Source organism: Anser anser (genome assembly GCF_964211835.1).
Source record: "Anser anser genome assembly, chromosome: 16".
NCBI classification, from domain to species: domain Eukaryota; kingdom Metazoa; phylum Chordata; class Aves; order Anseriformes; family Anatidae; genus Anser; species Anser anser.
The window spans coordinates 3,722,933-3,736,923 of NC_139737.1; the positions used below are offsets into that span (position 1 = coordinate 3,722,933).

The 13,991-nt window shown below is 53.1% G+C and overlaps 1 protein-coding gene across 4 annotated transcripts in view; it reads left to right on the forward strand.

Annotated features, from left to right (window-relative positions):
* The window catches only part of LAMA5 (laminin subunit alpha 5), a 93,882-nt gene that overhangs the window by 62,826 nt on the left and 17,065 nt on the right, over positions 1–13,991 (forward strand). Inside the window, exons 21-41 of one of the 4 annotated variants that reach the window (XM_083801477.1) lie at positions 85–184; positions 457–613; positions 2,300–2,438; positions 5,273–5,415; positions 5,517–5,623; positions 6,232–6,385; positions 7,061–7,221; positions 7,798–7,906; positions 8,407–8,504; positions 9,041–9,242; positions 9,669–9,795; positions 10,003–10,142; positions 10,362–10,477; positions 10,764–10,975; positions 11,066–11,270; positions 11,498–11,642; positions 11,947–12,087; positions 12,480–12,641; positions 12,822–12,923; positions 13,007–13,090; positions 13,369–13,599. In XM_083801477.1, coding sequence (XP_083657603.1) covers positions 85–184; positions 457–613; positions 2,300–2,438; positions 5,273–5,415; positions 5,517–5,623; positions 6,232–6,385; positions 7,061–7,221; positions 7,798–7,906; positions 8,407–8,504; positions 9,041–9,242; positions 9,669–9,795; positions 10,003–10,142; positions 10,362–10,477; positions 10,764–10,975; positions 11,066–11,270; positions 11,498–11,642; positions 11,947–12,087; positions 12,480–12,641; positions 12,822–12,923; positions 13,007–13,090; positions 13,369–13,599 — 3,035 coding nt within the window. Of the gene's footprint in view, positions 1–84; positions 185–456; positions 614–2,299; positions 2,439–2,726; positions 2,857–5,272; positions 5,416–5,516; positions 5,624–6,231; positions 6,386–7,060; positions 7,222–7,797; positions 7,907–8,406; positions 8,505–9,040; positions 9,243–9,668; positions 9,796–10,002; positions 10,143–10,361; positions 10,478–10,763; positions 10,976–11,065; positions 11,271–11,497; positions 11,643–11,946; positions 12,088–12,479; positions 12,642–12,821; positions 12,924–13,006; positions 13,091–13,368; positions 13,600–13,991 lie in introns of all 4 variants that reach the window. The other 3 variants (XM_083801478.1, XM_083801479.1, XM_083801480.1) reach the window with 3 other exon arrangements.

Below are 13,991 nucleotides of genomic sequence, written 5' to 3' on the forward strand. Positions count from 1 at the left end.
CCCACCCGCTGGGGCGCGCCTTTGATTAGGGACCAGGAGCTCGTTAGCACGGCGGGAATGTAAACAGGCGCTTCCTGCCCACAGGCTGCCGGTGCGACGTTGGCGGGTCCCTGGGGCCATCCTGCGAGGAGCGGAGCGGAGCCTGTCGCTGCCGTCAGAGCACACGTGGCCCCACCTGCACTCAGTAAGCTGCTAGCACCTCAGGGTGCCGGGCCTCTCGTTCGCTGTCTCGGGGCTGGTGTCCTCTGCCACCACTGGGATGGGGACCTGACCGTCCGGGCTGCTGCCACATCGGCCGTGTGCCTGGCAGAGCCGTCCTCCTGCCCGCAGGGGTGACATGCAGAAGTGTCCGTCACTAGCATCTAACATCTCAAAAGGCTAAAGGGGACGTTGGTGAGTGAGTCAGGAGCCTTTCCTTCCAGATAACTGGGTAACGGTGCTCCTTCTCTTCCGCAGACCTGCACGGGACCATTATTTCCCTGACCTTCACCACCTGAAATTTGAGCTGGAGGAAGGTACCACGCCAGCCGGCCGGGCCGTGCGCTTCGGCTACAACCCGCTGGAGTTTGAGGGGTTCAGCTGGCGAGGATACGCGCAGATGTCCTCCATCCAGGTATGCCTGCTGCCTCCGGCCCAGCCCAGCTCCCCCTGCGGAGGATGCGGCTGGTGGAGAGCTGACGTCCTTTCGGCACACATCTTTTACCCCAAGTGCTTCTCAAACCCCCAAAGTCACATGACAGCCAACATAAACAGCACAGTGAATATATATAGCCTGTTTGTGCAGATATTTCCTGTAGTGCTAGGGACAGCATAGACTGATGAGGGGAAAGAGCCTAAATTGGGAGTCCCCTGACATCCTAATCCGGTTAGATAAAGGTGGTAGCTTGGCGATTACTTACAGGGATGTCTGTAAACACTGTATCTGGGTTTCCTTGTGGCTATTTCGTCTGACTCTGCTCTTTCCTGCATCTCTCTGCATAACCTTCTCTCCCTTTTCCAAAAATAAAGTAGATCCTTCTTTGCTGCCATGTCTGGCTTGGATCTCTTGTTACTGGTCTGCCTCTGCTCTTGCTGATAGATGGTTTGCCATAATGGTGGTTTACACTAACCAGGAGTTGTCTAAGCCCCACAGATGAAGCTATTTCATCTGTTGACCTTTTTTTTTTTTTTCTTGGGTGGATTCTTCTTCTGCATGGCACCTGCAGAAGTGTCACCTGTGTGTGTGTTTGGGGATGGGGTGCAGGGCAGTGATTCTCTGACAGTCTTGTCCCATGTAAGATGTTCCTTATTCTGGTGCGTTTACTTTCAGTTTTCTTCGCTTTTTACATGCTTAAGTGAAAGAACAGAGGGGACCAAAATATTAGCCATTTCCCATTGAATTTGCGTATAGAAGCTAGGCAACAAACTGCTGTAGGTTGCCTTGAGAAAACCCTAGCCTTAAAGTTTAAGTATGGAGCTCATGCTCAAGCTCATGGCTTTGTTTTGCATCCAGCATTGGCAATGAGATAGAAACAGGCCTTGACAGAAGGTCAAGCTCTTGGCTTTCTGCTGGCAGGTCTCTCCTGTAGTTTGCTCTTTGCAAGGTCCTCCCAGTTTGCTCTCCAGCGGGAAGAAGGTGTGTAACTGGAGCTTCGAGGAGTCTCCCCAGGCATATCCCCTGTTTCGCTCTTTAGGCAGAAGGGTATTTAAGCAGGTGCTTAGATCTCTTTAAAAGGGATAGGACGTAAGCATCTACTTAACTGGTATCTTCCCAAACAGTGTCCAGACAGGCGGAGGGCTGACACGTCCCTCAGTGGCACATTCCCTTGGCACCACTAGTTCATAGTGCTACGCGTTTCTGGGGATGAGGCACCAGCTCCATTTGTAGCCTTCTCTGTAGGCATCTGGGCAGAGACCTGTAAGCACAGGAACCAGGAGCTTCAGTGTTTGGTCCCTGCCAGCTGGTTATGTCGCAAAGCCCGGAAGCAATACGCAGATAAGAAAAACAAGAACTTCTTAAAACCTCTCCTCTGGCACGGCGTGTGCCCCAGGATAGCCGAATGACCCCGCTGTGCCAGAGAATCTTTCCCGTGTGGTTGGAGCCTCTCCACCCGCTTCCTGCAGGCAGCTTGCTCCCTCCACGGGTGGCCCTGGAAGGGACAGCGTGGCGAGGCAGGGCCGATGTGCTTGTCTTCTCCTTGCGCTGTGGCATGTCGCTTTGGGAGCAGTGAGCCGAGCGGCTGCGCTTAGGCTGGTGGCTGTCGGCGGTGGAGGTAATTGAAGGTGTGCTCTGCTTCTCTCCCCTTTCTCTCTCCACCAGCCCAAGGTAGTGGTGACTCTCAATGTGACTTCCCCCGACCTCTTCCGCCTCGTCTTCCGCTACGTCAGCCGGGGGCCCGCCAGTGTGGAAGGGAGGGTCTCGGTCGTTGAGGAAGGAAAGTTTAATGTTTGTGACAACTGTAAGTGCATTTTTCGCTTCTAGACTAACTCAGAGCATCCCGCACTGCGACACTACTCCTCCGCCCCTTCTCCTGTCCCAGGTGTGCCCATCCTAAGTGTGCCCATCCCAAGTGTACCCATCCCAGATGGCCGGCCAGTGCTGTGCCCTGGGATAGCAAGGGAGGGGGAAGAGAGGCAGGCAGGCAGGCAGGTAGGCAGGCGGGTCCGGCTCTCCCGCAGCGTGGGCGAGTGGCCAGGAGCTGGCCTCCCAGTGACGTGTGCCCCATGTGCTTTTTTGCTTTTTGCAGAATAAAATCAGAGTCACTGTAGACGTGAAGGAGGCAGAGCTCTATCTGTTCCATGTCATCCTGAGGTATATTAATTCAGGAGGGGCCACTGTGTATGGCAAAATTACAGCTTATCAGCCACGAAGGAGAGGTAAGGATCCCAGACTGCTCTGCTCCCCTGCACCATCGCCACCTCCTCCCCATCCCAGGCAACCTTCTGCATCATCCTTTCCAGAAGACACTTCCATGTGGCTTTATCCCATTAGTCCTGCCTTTCCAACTCATAGGCTGATTTCAGCCTGCAGCCCCCCTTATTTAACAAAGCAGTGACAAGCTGGTCCCCAGTCCTGGGGCTGTGCGTCGAGGACTGTTATCAGCCAGGCTGTTGTTGGATAAGGCCGCTATACAGCTAAGTACAGTCCCTCCAGCAAGGGTCAGAATCGCCTCAGTGCCCCAGGCAGAACTGAGCTGAGTTTCCACAAAACCAGAATGGGCCAAGCGCTGGGAACTGGATCCAAACTTTGGCTGCTGGACATGGTTTTATTTCACAGATGCCCTCATGTGGCAGGCCTGTCCTTGCCTTGTGCTTCTCTCAGACCAGGCTGATGGTTTCATAGAGTACAAGCTTTGGAAGTGACTTGGAATTGCATGTGTTATACAGGCTATGCGCTCTGGTAGTTAGTTTCTTACCGAGACATGAGCTGCTGCAGAGGAAGAAGAGACACCAGAAGATAGCTGAACAAGCCTAGAGACCTGGGAATTGATTATTCTGGGAATCAGTGTGAGCAAGCTTGCATGGGGACAGAGCTGAAGCCATGCAAGTGCCCTAGGGCACAGCTGGCTGATTGTTTTTACCCCTCTAACAACTCTGCAGTGACATTGTCCTGCTGTACAAGGCTGTTGACATCAGCTATCTAATTTATCAGAGTGTGAAGTTCTGTCCTCTGTCTTGAATTGACATAGAAGATGTTTTGCCTTTGATATCATATGCTAGGTTTGAAATGCCAAGATATTATTTTTCTACCATTTTTGAGGGAAAAAAATAGCTGTTTTTTTTTTACAGCCATGCTACACAGCAGAAAGCCCAGAGAAGCATGAGCCACACTCATGCTTCAGGATCCGACCAGAGGTCAGGAAGTATTTAACCTTTCCTGTCCAGCAGCAGAGCTCATTTGCCTTATGATGCGTTTCCCTCCTTTCTCAGAAGCAACACTTGATTTTTCTAGTGTTGAAGGCAAACTGCCAGGCCAATACAGCAGCAATGGGATCTAGGAGGGCAGCTTCCTTGGTAGGACAAACTGGCTTCAGAAATGCTGCCTGGGTAGAATGGGCTTCAAATGGTAAAGGACAAGTGGCTTGGAAAGAAACTGAAAGGACAAACTGGACCATTTTATCTCTCCCTGCTTGAAGAAGATAAGTGAGGAGATGTGGCTTGCAAAAGGGGAAGCCTTTTCCAGGTGTATAATCTACTGACCAGTTTGTCCCGCCTCACCTCCACAACCCATCTCGGTTTGAGTTGTGCATCCAGTCAAAGGGATGTCAGACTTCAGCTGCTCAGGAAATCTGCCCCGTTGCCTGTTGAGGGAAATCTCTTCATTCCTTGCATCCTCACCTTTGCTTCCCATCTGAGAAAGTGAGGGCTTGGCCTTAGCTGATGCCAGGCATGTTGCAGACCTAGCACACGGGAGAAGAGACTGCCTTATCCCAGCAGCAGCACAAGTCCCTGCTATAGCTTCGGACCCTCTGCACTATGCCTCGATGCCCGTGTACCATACTAGGATAGTCAGTGTGACATTCTCCACGTCTTCATCTCATCTGCTCCCCATGCAGCCAGACTCAGTGAATCCTTCTTAATCATGTGCTTCAAAACCTCCTGAGACTGTTAGACAGGCAGGCAGTCTGCTCCTAGGTGCTGTTTCGTTTTTGCATCCAAAGTTAATGAATTCAAAGGTTACGGAAATGTGTCAGCCGAGCCAAGGAGCTGTTCAGCTGCAGCAGGAGCAGGCCTTAAATCTCTTCTGGCCTGTCAGTTAAAATCAATGTCTAAATCTCAGGCACAGAGAGTCTATTGCTGGCAAGAGAGACAGGAGCACAGACTGGGGGGCTGAGAGTTTGCCAGAAGGCAGGTATCTTTCCCATGGAGCTGCAGTGAGAATACCCCTAAGGAAAGTGTACCTGGGCAATTCTTTTTGTCTGTCTCAGAATAAATTCTTCACAGAGGACTTCCTTCTCTAGCAGGCAAACTGCTCTTTGGAATGCAATGCTCTGTGCTTTGCAGTCCAGGGAGGCAGAGCACACTGTGAGAGCCGTGGATTATCATTAAGGATTGCAGAGATTCTTTTTTTTTTCTCCCATTAAGCTACTGAGTAGATTTAGAGTGGATGCCTCTGTTACGGGTTGGTGTGGGATTGTGGTGCCTCTGCTACAGCAGCACCAAACGAGCAGGAGCCCAGGACTCCCTGCTGCATTACAGAGCCGCTCCCCTGGGCGCAGCCTCTGATTTGCAGCCCCAGGTTTCCTATCTCCCCCCCCAGTGCCTTCACAGCCTCTTGTCCCTCCCGCTCCAGGTACAGAGCAGACCAAGCAGATTGTCTTTGCTCCCAGCACAGAGCCAGCTTTTGTCACCGTCCCCCAGAACAGCTTTGGGGAGCCATTCGTACTCAACCCCAACACCTGGTCTCTGGTTGTTGAAGCAGAGGGTGTGCTGCTGGTAAGGACCAGTCCCTGCACTCCATCCACCATGGGGAACCTCAGCAGCTCCCCAGGGGCAGGTGTCCCAAACAGAACTAACTCTCCTATTTCTCCTCCTAGGACTATCTGGTTTTGCTACCCAGCTCATACTATGAAGCTCCAATCCTGCAGCTAAAGGTCACGGAGCCATGTACATACCAGCCAGCCCCAGAGCAAGCTACCCAGAAGTAAGAATCCCCATGGTTTTGTGCTGTTTGAGACCTACTCAGCTCCTCTTGGCGTGAGGTTAAGAAATACACACAGTCTATGTCCTGCGAGGGTCTGGATGCAGTAAAACTGCTTTGTGGAGTACTTGTCATGGTTGATAACATCTGGGCCTGCACTGGAGCAGAAAGCCAATGCACAGGTCACCTCATCCATGGCACAGTCAGTCTTTGTGTTCTCATGGATCCTGGATATCTAACTCAGACAGTAAGACCATAGCCCCTTTCCTACGATTCGATGCGTTCCCAGTGCCCAGGACCTCTCTGTCCATTTTGGCAGGAAGGCTGGTTGGATTCTGGACATCAGTTGTCCCCTCCACTAGTAGCAGATGTCACTAGTATGAAGAACATTGCAAGGGGAGAAGCTTTTTGTTGTTACTGCCCTTGCTGGTCCTATAATACACACTCTCTTGCTCCACACTACCCTGAGATGCTCCTTTGGGCACTGGAGCCCTCATGTCGGACCAAAACCTTCTTCAGACCTTGCTGGGATCCTGTCACACGGGTGCTCTTGACTCTTACAATCTTGATCTAACAGCAGTACTTTCCAAATTCTTTCTCAATGCTTTTAGCTGCCTCTTGTATAAGTACCTGTCTGTGGACGGCTTCCCTGCTGTGTCCGGGGTGGACGCGGTGTGCAGGCTGGATAACCGGTTACCCAGAGGGTGTCCCACGGAGCAGCTCACGCTTTTCCATCCCTGGATGGCGACATGCAGCGGCAACGATGTGAGTAGCACTTCTGTTTCACTCCTTGCACAAGTACTGTGGCAGCCATCTCTGCTCCCACTGTTTATGCGTTACATACACCCAGGCAGGTCGCCAGAAGGGCTTTGCACCCAGCTGCACTTGCATGCCCTGTTGCTCAAGACACCCAAAAGCAGTGTCTTGCTTGCAAAGGGCTTACAAGGGCATGGGTGGTACTTGGTAAGAATTGTCACTTCGTCCCCTCAGTCTCTCCTTGTACCCCTAGAGCGTTCCCTGAGAGTCTACAGCATGCAGGTAGACTGCAGTGACAATACTCGGCAGACAAATGAAGACAGAAAGACAAACCTCAAGGTGTAAATCTGGAACAAATCTCCCTTAGCAAAAAAGTAGCACGTGCCTTTGAATATGGGACATTCTGTCCTGGTTCATTCAGTGGTAACTGCTCCACGGGGACAGGGGGAGATTGATTTGAGGAGTAGGGCTCTGAACACCTTTCGAATCAGCATCACTTGAAATACCACAAATGAGTGCCGTGACATATCTCCTCCCATGAGAGGTGCAAACAGCAGTGGGGTGCAAACTCCAGCGTGTGCATGGGCTGTGCAGAGGAGGCTGGTTTGCAGCACAGGCATCCTGCATGCACTCGCTATGGGGAGTGGGACAGGAAACCCCCCTTCAGTTGTCTCTGTCCTCCAGGTGGAAGTCCAGTTGTCGCTGCCTATTGCTCAGCCCGGAAAGTACGTGCTGGTGGTGGAGTACGCCAACACCAACGCTTTGCAGACAGTCGGCGTTGCTGTCAGCTCGCCACACCTGGCCATGCAGCAGGGCACGTTCACCTTCTACCCGTGTGTCTACAGGTATGGTCAGCCCTGAGACAGGGAGAGGTTTCAGTCTTCCTGTGACATAGTGAGGACAGACTCCCTCAGCTGAACTTTTTGTGCTTTGTCTCATAAATGAAGAGTGCTGCAGCATCGTATATCTAAGCTGTGTACCTCCAAACTCAGTCTAGCTGGACACGGTTTTAGTGACTGGCTGTCCCTGGGAACTACATGGTATCCCTGGTACACTACCTGTGCCGGTGGAGTCCTGTAGTACCTCTGCCAAGAGATGTATTGCTCCCTTTTACAGCTGGGTACGTTGTTAGGGGCCCTGATTTAGGGAATGGCCTACGGGCGGGTTTGTTGGAGCTGATGGTGCAGGTCAAACCCTGTCCCTTACAATAGAAGTGTCTGATTTCAGACTGCAACCTTTGCAATAGGAAACAAATGTCTGGGCTGTCCTTGGGAAACTTCACTCTTATGACTTGCCAGAAAAGGCATCAAAAGATTTACAGGGACTTTGTATAAATGCCTTCAGGACGTATAGCTGGCAAGACAAGAAATAGATCGTGACCCTGCTCAAGGCTGGCCTCAAAATCTGTGTTTGTCTCACAGTTTCCTTTGTCGAGGGATTGCTGTAGATTCCCAGAGCCGCTTGGCAACTTTTGAACTTACCTCGGAGGCCACAATTCGGTTCATCGCTGATCTGGCTGACTTCTTCCTGGTAAGGCTCCCCGCGAGAGCAGCTCTGTTTGCAGGTTGCAAGGAGGAGAGGCAGGAGCAGCACCTAGTCTGTGGAAGGGCTTTCTGCTCCTGACTGGACTGGATACTAGATCTCCATCCGAGTCATGAGCAGTCCAAGGCGGAGAGTGTGCTCAGCAGTGTGTTGAGACGTGGGTTTGGGAGAAGATGGTGAGAAGAAGCTGCTCTTTGCAGAGGAAGCTCTGAGCAATGTGACAGTGCCTCTTCACATTTTACCTGGAGGCATTCGTGGTTGCTTAGCTGAGGATGAAGAAACCCATAAATACATGGAGCCCCCGAACACCTTAGGGCTTGTACCAGGGAAGGAGGGGCAGCAAACAGGGCCCAGCCTGCTGTGCATTAGCTGAAGTGTCTGATGAGGGGGGTGTTCAGTGTGCTGGTGGTGGACTCCAAAGCTGCTGTGGACTCGCAGTGGCAGAGGCTGTTGTGTAACCAAGCGTGTCTCCTTTTCACGGCCTGCAGCACAAGGTGTACCTCGTACCCGCTGCTCAGTTCACCATGGAGTTTGTCGAGCCAAAGGTGCATTGCATCAGCGTCCATGGCACGTTCTCATCCAACAGGTAACAGAATCCCTCAGGATTTAGTGTGAAAGTGTCTGTTACCAAAAGCCCTTGCTTCCCCCAATTCCCTCAGCTTTGGAGCCTCTTAAGTTCTTGACACAGGAGAAGGACATCTGTGGCATAGGAGGCTGCAGTGAAGCTCCTCACCCATGGCCACCATGCAGGCAGCGATGGAGTAAGGACTGGAAGTCAGGCAGCTGCTCCTTTCCCTAAACACCACATTGCTTCCTGGGGCAGCTCCTCAGCTGTCATCGTGAACAGGCTTTCCTGTGCTTGCTCACATATGGCAAGGGACACTCACTGTGTCTGGTATCCACTGTATTCTTCAGAGTGCTCTGCATAAATGTTTGCACAGGAATTAGCCTTTGCAGGATTTCTGTCCTTCCTGCTGAGCCTGTGTCCCAGAGCCCCAGGTCCCAGTAGAAAGCTCTCCCTCAGCAGGCATGCTTCATAATCCTAAAGGTGTTACAGGGTGTGCTTTTCCTGCTGGGATCCCCAAAGCCTCTCTCCTAACATCTCGTCGTCTTCTTTTGCAGCAGTTCCTGCATTCCCTCAAGGTTTCTGAAGCTTTCCCAGTCCATCATTTTGGAGGGGGGCCAGGCTCTTCCCATTGCCTCTGATGTCCCCCTGGCCCAGGCAGTCCACGTGGCTCCAGCCGGGATCCCGCCGGAGCCTGCACCTCGGCCTCCCACAGCTGTGGACCCCACCGCAAAACTCATCCTCCTGCAACAGCCCCAGGTAGCAGCGTGGGCATGGGGTGGGCTGTCGTGGTGGTGCTGTAACACTGGATAGCTGGGGCAGGGAGAAGTTTTCATTCTTTGTTCAGTAGCTTTAACAATTTAGCAATTAGACTTTAAATCAGAATTTAACCAGGACTTTAAACTTGTCCCTGAACCTGTAATTCCCATTGAGGTCGTACCTCCCTCCTGCCCTGCTTGTTCTTCTGGACTCCCAGGAACAGCTTTGCAGGTGGTACTATTAGAAAGGGGGGTGTGGGGGAATGGGAGGCTGATTCACCAAATGTCTGACTGTTACCTGACAGTTGTGCAGTAGGAGCACAAGTCTGTGCAATAATAAATGAAAAACAAGCAGGTGTAAGTGCAGGCATCAGATTTAATTTTATTTATTTATTTTTTCTCTCTCTGTTCTCGTGTTTGGGGCCAGGATGCTGTTGTGTTTAACAGCCGGATTCAGAACCTGGGACGCTACGCCTTCATCCTGCACTACTACCAGCCCAACCATCCCACCTTCCCTGTGGAAGTGTTAATCAATGGGGGGCGCATCTGGCAAGGTGAGATGAGCAGAGCCCTGGGGAAAGCTGCAGATCGGCAACAGCGCTGTAAGAGGCGCCCCAGAAAGTTTTTCGTGCTAGACAGTAACTGGGTTCTCTGAGGAATGCAAACATGAAGTAAGACAGACCCTCAGCTCTTACAAACTGGGTGGGTGTGATGGGATCTGCAAGGGAAATGTGAGACCAATATCTTTGTTGTTTTTTCAGGTCAGACCAATGCAACTTTCTGTCCGCATGGCTATGGGTGCCGGAGCTTGGTAGTTTCTGAGGACCAGATTATTCTGGACGTTACTGATAATGATCTGACTGTGGTTGTTCGAGTGCCAGAGGGCAAGCAGCTGTGGTTGGTGAGTCTCGCTCCGGGAAGCTCCTTGGCATGCTGGACCAGGCTCCAGCAGGGCTTGGGGATATTTGCAACTGTGTCACCATAAGAATGTTTCCCACCATCCTCAGTTTCTGAACTACCTTAGAAAGTTGCAATCTCCAGTGTTAGTGGCGTAGAATTGTGGGCAGGGTTCACATCTGTCCAGCTCAGCTAAGACTCACCCATCTTGTCCTTGCTGCAGGATTACATCCTTGTGGTGCCGGAAGACAGCTACAGTTCTCAGTACCTTCAGGAGGAACCCCTGGACAAGTCCTATGACTTCATCAGCAGCTGTGGCATTAACAGCTTCTACATCAAGTGAGACCTTTGGCTTTGGGTGGCTGCTCTGCTGTACAAGGGCTGCATGCTCCACAGAAAGCAACAGCCTTTTCCCTTTGCAGACATCGTGTGTGGCAGGGGAGGGCTCTGCTTAATGCTTTCCTTATCTACTGACCAAACCTGTGGGTGTTTGGGGGATCTCAGTGTCACAGGGCTCTCCATCCCACCAGTTCAGTGTTTCTGTAGGCTATCCCGATGGATTTTGGGGTGGTGGGGAGGTTGGGAGACTGTGCCGCATGATGACTCTTCCTGCCTTCCCCTGCAGTCCCAGCACATCGTCGAGGTTTTGCCGCGACTCCGCCATCTCACTGTCCCTCTTCTACAACAACGGGGCGCAGCCCTGCCAGTGCCATGAGGCAGGGGCACGGGGCAGCCAGTGCGAGCCCTTCGGCGGGCAGTGTCCCTGCAAGTCCAACGTCATCGGGCGAGAGTGCTCCCGCTGCGCCACCGGCTACTGGGGCTTCCCCAACTGCAGGCGTAAGTTGTCCTGTCTCCTGCTCTGGCCGTTTTGCCTTGGGCTGCCTGGGTCTTGCCCTCACAAACACGGCTTCTTCCTGCCTCTTCCAGCCTGTGACTGTGGGACACGTCTCTGTGACGAAGTGACGGGGCAATGCATCTGCCCTCCGCACACCCTGAAGCCGGAATGCGTTGTCTGTGAGCCCCAGACCTTTGGCTGCCATCCCCTCATCGGGTGTGAGGACTGCAATTGCTCTCGGCCGGGCGTGCAGGAGCTGACAGAGCCGGGCTGCGATGTGGACAGCGGGCAGTGCAGGTGAGGGAGCCCTGTCCCTGTCCAGGGCACACCTGGCAGCATCTCCGGTCCCTGGGGGAGTAACTGGACACGTTGGCAGGCTGCAGGGAGGAAACGGGCAGGATGGGGAAGTCCTTGTCAGCACTGTGTCCCTGCCAGCATGGATGAAAGTCTGCAAACCCGACTGATCCTCACACAGCAGCGTGAGGCTGAGGTTTCTAATGCTGCACCTCTTGTGTCCTGTCCAGGTGCAAGCCCAATGTCATAGGGCGACAGTGCGACCTCTGTGCCCCCGGCTACTACCACTACCCCAACTGCCAGCGCTGCGACTGCCACCCAGCTGGCACTGAAACAAGCACGTGCGATCCGGTCACAGGGCAGTGTCACTGCAAGGTCAGTCCTCCAGCACTTTCACATGGTGCGTTTCTGCTCGGCTCAAGTCTCCTTGCTCTGGCAATATGTTCAGCCTGGGGGGCTACGGGAGTCTGGTGGGCCAAGAGGGAGCCAGACACAAGGAGTAGATGGTCAAGAATACCCTGAAAAGCTTCTTTTCCCTATTTTTCCTGGCTGCAAGGCCTCACTCACCAGGCAGTTGCTGGGGAGTCAGGCACTCTGAACCACTCATACAGCCATCTCTGTCCTCTAGGAAGGCCTAGCAAGGAGCTGCTGACACTGTTGAGCTTTGTTTGTCTTCCAGGAAAACGTGGAGGGCCCAAGGTGTGACCAGTGCCGCCTGGGGACGTTTTCTTTGGACGCCAGTAACCCCAAGGGTTGCACCAAGTGTTTCTGCTTCGGTGCGACAGATCGCTGCCGCAGCGCTGAGAAATACCGAGCCGAGGTAAGGGGGCTGCCAGAGCTCACAGATGAGTTGTGTTCCCGTCTGCCTGGCTCTCTGCTGCCCGGGGGTCTCCATCCCGTACTGATCTTAACCCTCTGGAAGATAGGCTGCGAGGGAGGTTATCTTTGTCTTACTGCGCCCATCTCCCACTTTCAGCCCCTTTTTCTGGTCCTTGGGGCCTCGTCGGGTGTAGCAGGCGTAGCAGGGTTGTGCCACGTGGGGCTGGGGCTCAGCTTTCCAGTGGCTTCATCAAGATGCATGGGAGGTTGTGACCCTCTTGGCATCCTTTCAGCTGTAGTGAAAAGTGTCAGCATCCAAATACATTCTGTAGTTCAATCCAGAGCACAGCGGGGGCTCCCTGGAAAACACGTATGGTTGATGTTTCCCCGCAGTTCGTCGACATGAACGGGTGGCTCTTGCTGAGCAGTGACCGCCAGGAAGTGCCAGCATCCCTGAGCCTGCGGGAGCAGCTCCTCCGCGCTGATCTCAAGAACCTCCCAGATGCCTATCAGGAGCTCTACTGGGTTGCACCCAGCTCCTACCTCGGGGACAGGGTAAGAACACAGTGAGAGCTGGACCAGCAGCCAAACACGTCCCTGACCCCACCAACATGCATGTCGGCAGCGTGCCCACAAGCGTGCAGGCATGGCTCACTCATGATTGAGCACGGACAGCTCAGACTCAGGTCCCTGGTGTGGACTTGCAGCAACGTATGTGATTTGGCTCTCCCTTAGGTTTCCTCCTACGGTGGCCACCTGCGCTACGAGCTTCACTCCGACCCCCGGAGGGGCGACGTTTTCATTCCAATGGAGTCCCGCCCGGACGTGATCCTGAAGGTGCAGCCCGAGAAATTCTCTGGTGGCTCCTGCTAACGTGAGCAGGATGAGGTGGTGACTGACACTTTCCTTGCCGTTCCCAGGGAAATCAGATGAGCATCATGTTTCTGGAAGGCTCCTACCCATCCCCAGGGGGGGTACATGAAGGTCAGCTGCAGCTGGTGGAGGTGAGTTTGCACACACGTGTGTACCAAGTCAAGTGCTCAGATGCTACTGAAAGGACAAGACTAGCATGTAGGCAGAAGGGAGGATGGCTTTGAGCTCAGTATTTTTGTTGCTGCCTGTTGCAGCAGAACTTGCTGTGAAAATCCAGGAACTGTTTTACGTGTGCAAAGGGGAGACATCCCAGCAGCAGGGAAGTGAAGGTTAGGCTGGATGTCCAAGCACCTGGTACAAAATAAGGGCTTATGCTTTCTGCCAGTAATGTCAGGTCTTCTCCCACTAGGGTAACTTCAGGCACACGGAGACGCACAACCCTGTGTCTAGAGAGGAGCTCATGATGGTGCTGGCAAACCTGGAGCAGCTGCAAATACGGGCACTCTTCTCCCAGCTCTCCTCATCTGTGTCCCTGCGCCGTGTGGTCCTGGAGATTGCAACGGATACAGCTACAGGCGTCCAAGCCAGCAACGTGGAGTTGTGCTTTTGCCCAGCTAACTACCAGGGGGACTCCTGCCAGGTAGGGGCAAAAGGGCACGCGCCATTCCAGGCAGAGAGTAGTTGAGCAGAGACCATATGGGGCCTCAGACACCCCTCATGCTTAGTGCAGGTGGCAGTCCATGGGGCTTGGATCATTGACCCCTGAGGGCTTTAGTTTTAATCGCAGCTCAGGTTGTGTCTGAGAAAGGAACAACATCTCCCACATTCCTCCGCACCAGCCTGCTCACAGCTTCCCTTCCACCACAGCACTTGGGAGCCCTGCATTAGCTGCACCTGGCGTCTTGGAAAAGGCATGATGGGGAAATTGTTCAGGTGTTGAAGACCAAAATCAAGTTCTTGCAGTATCTTGGAGTAGGTCCTACTGCCTGTGCAATTACCTCTTACTGATGAGGAGCAGAAAAGAGCTGCATG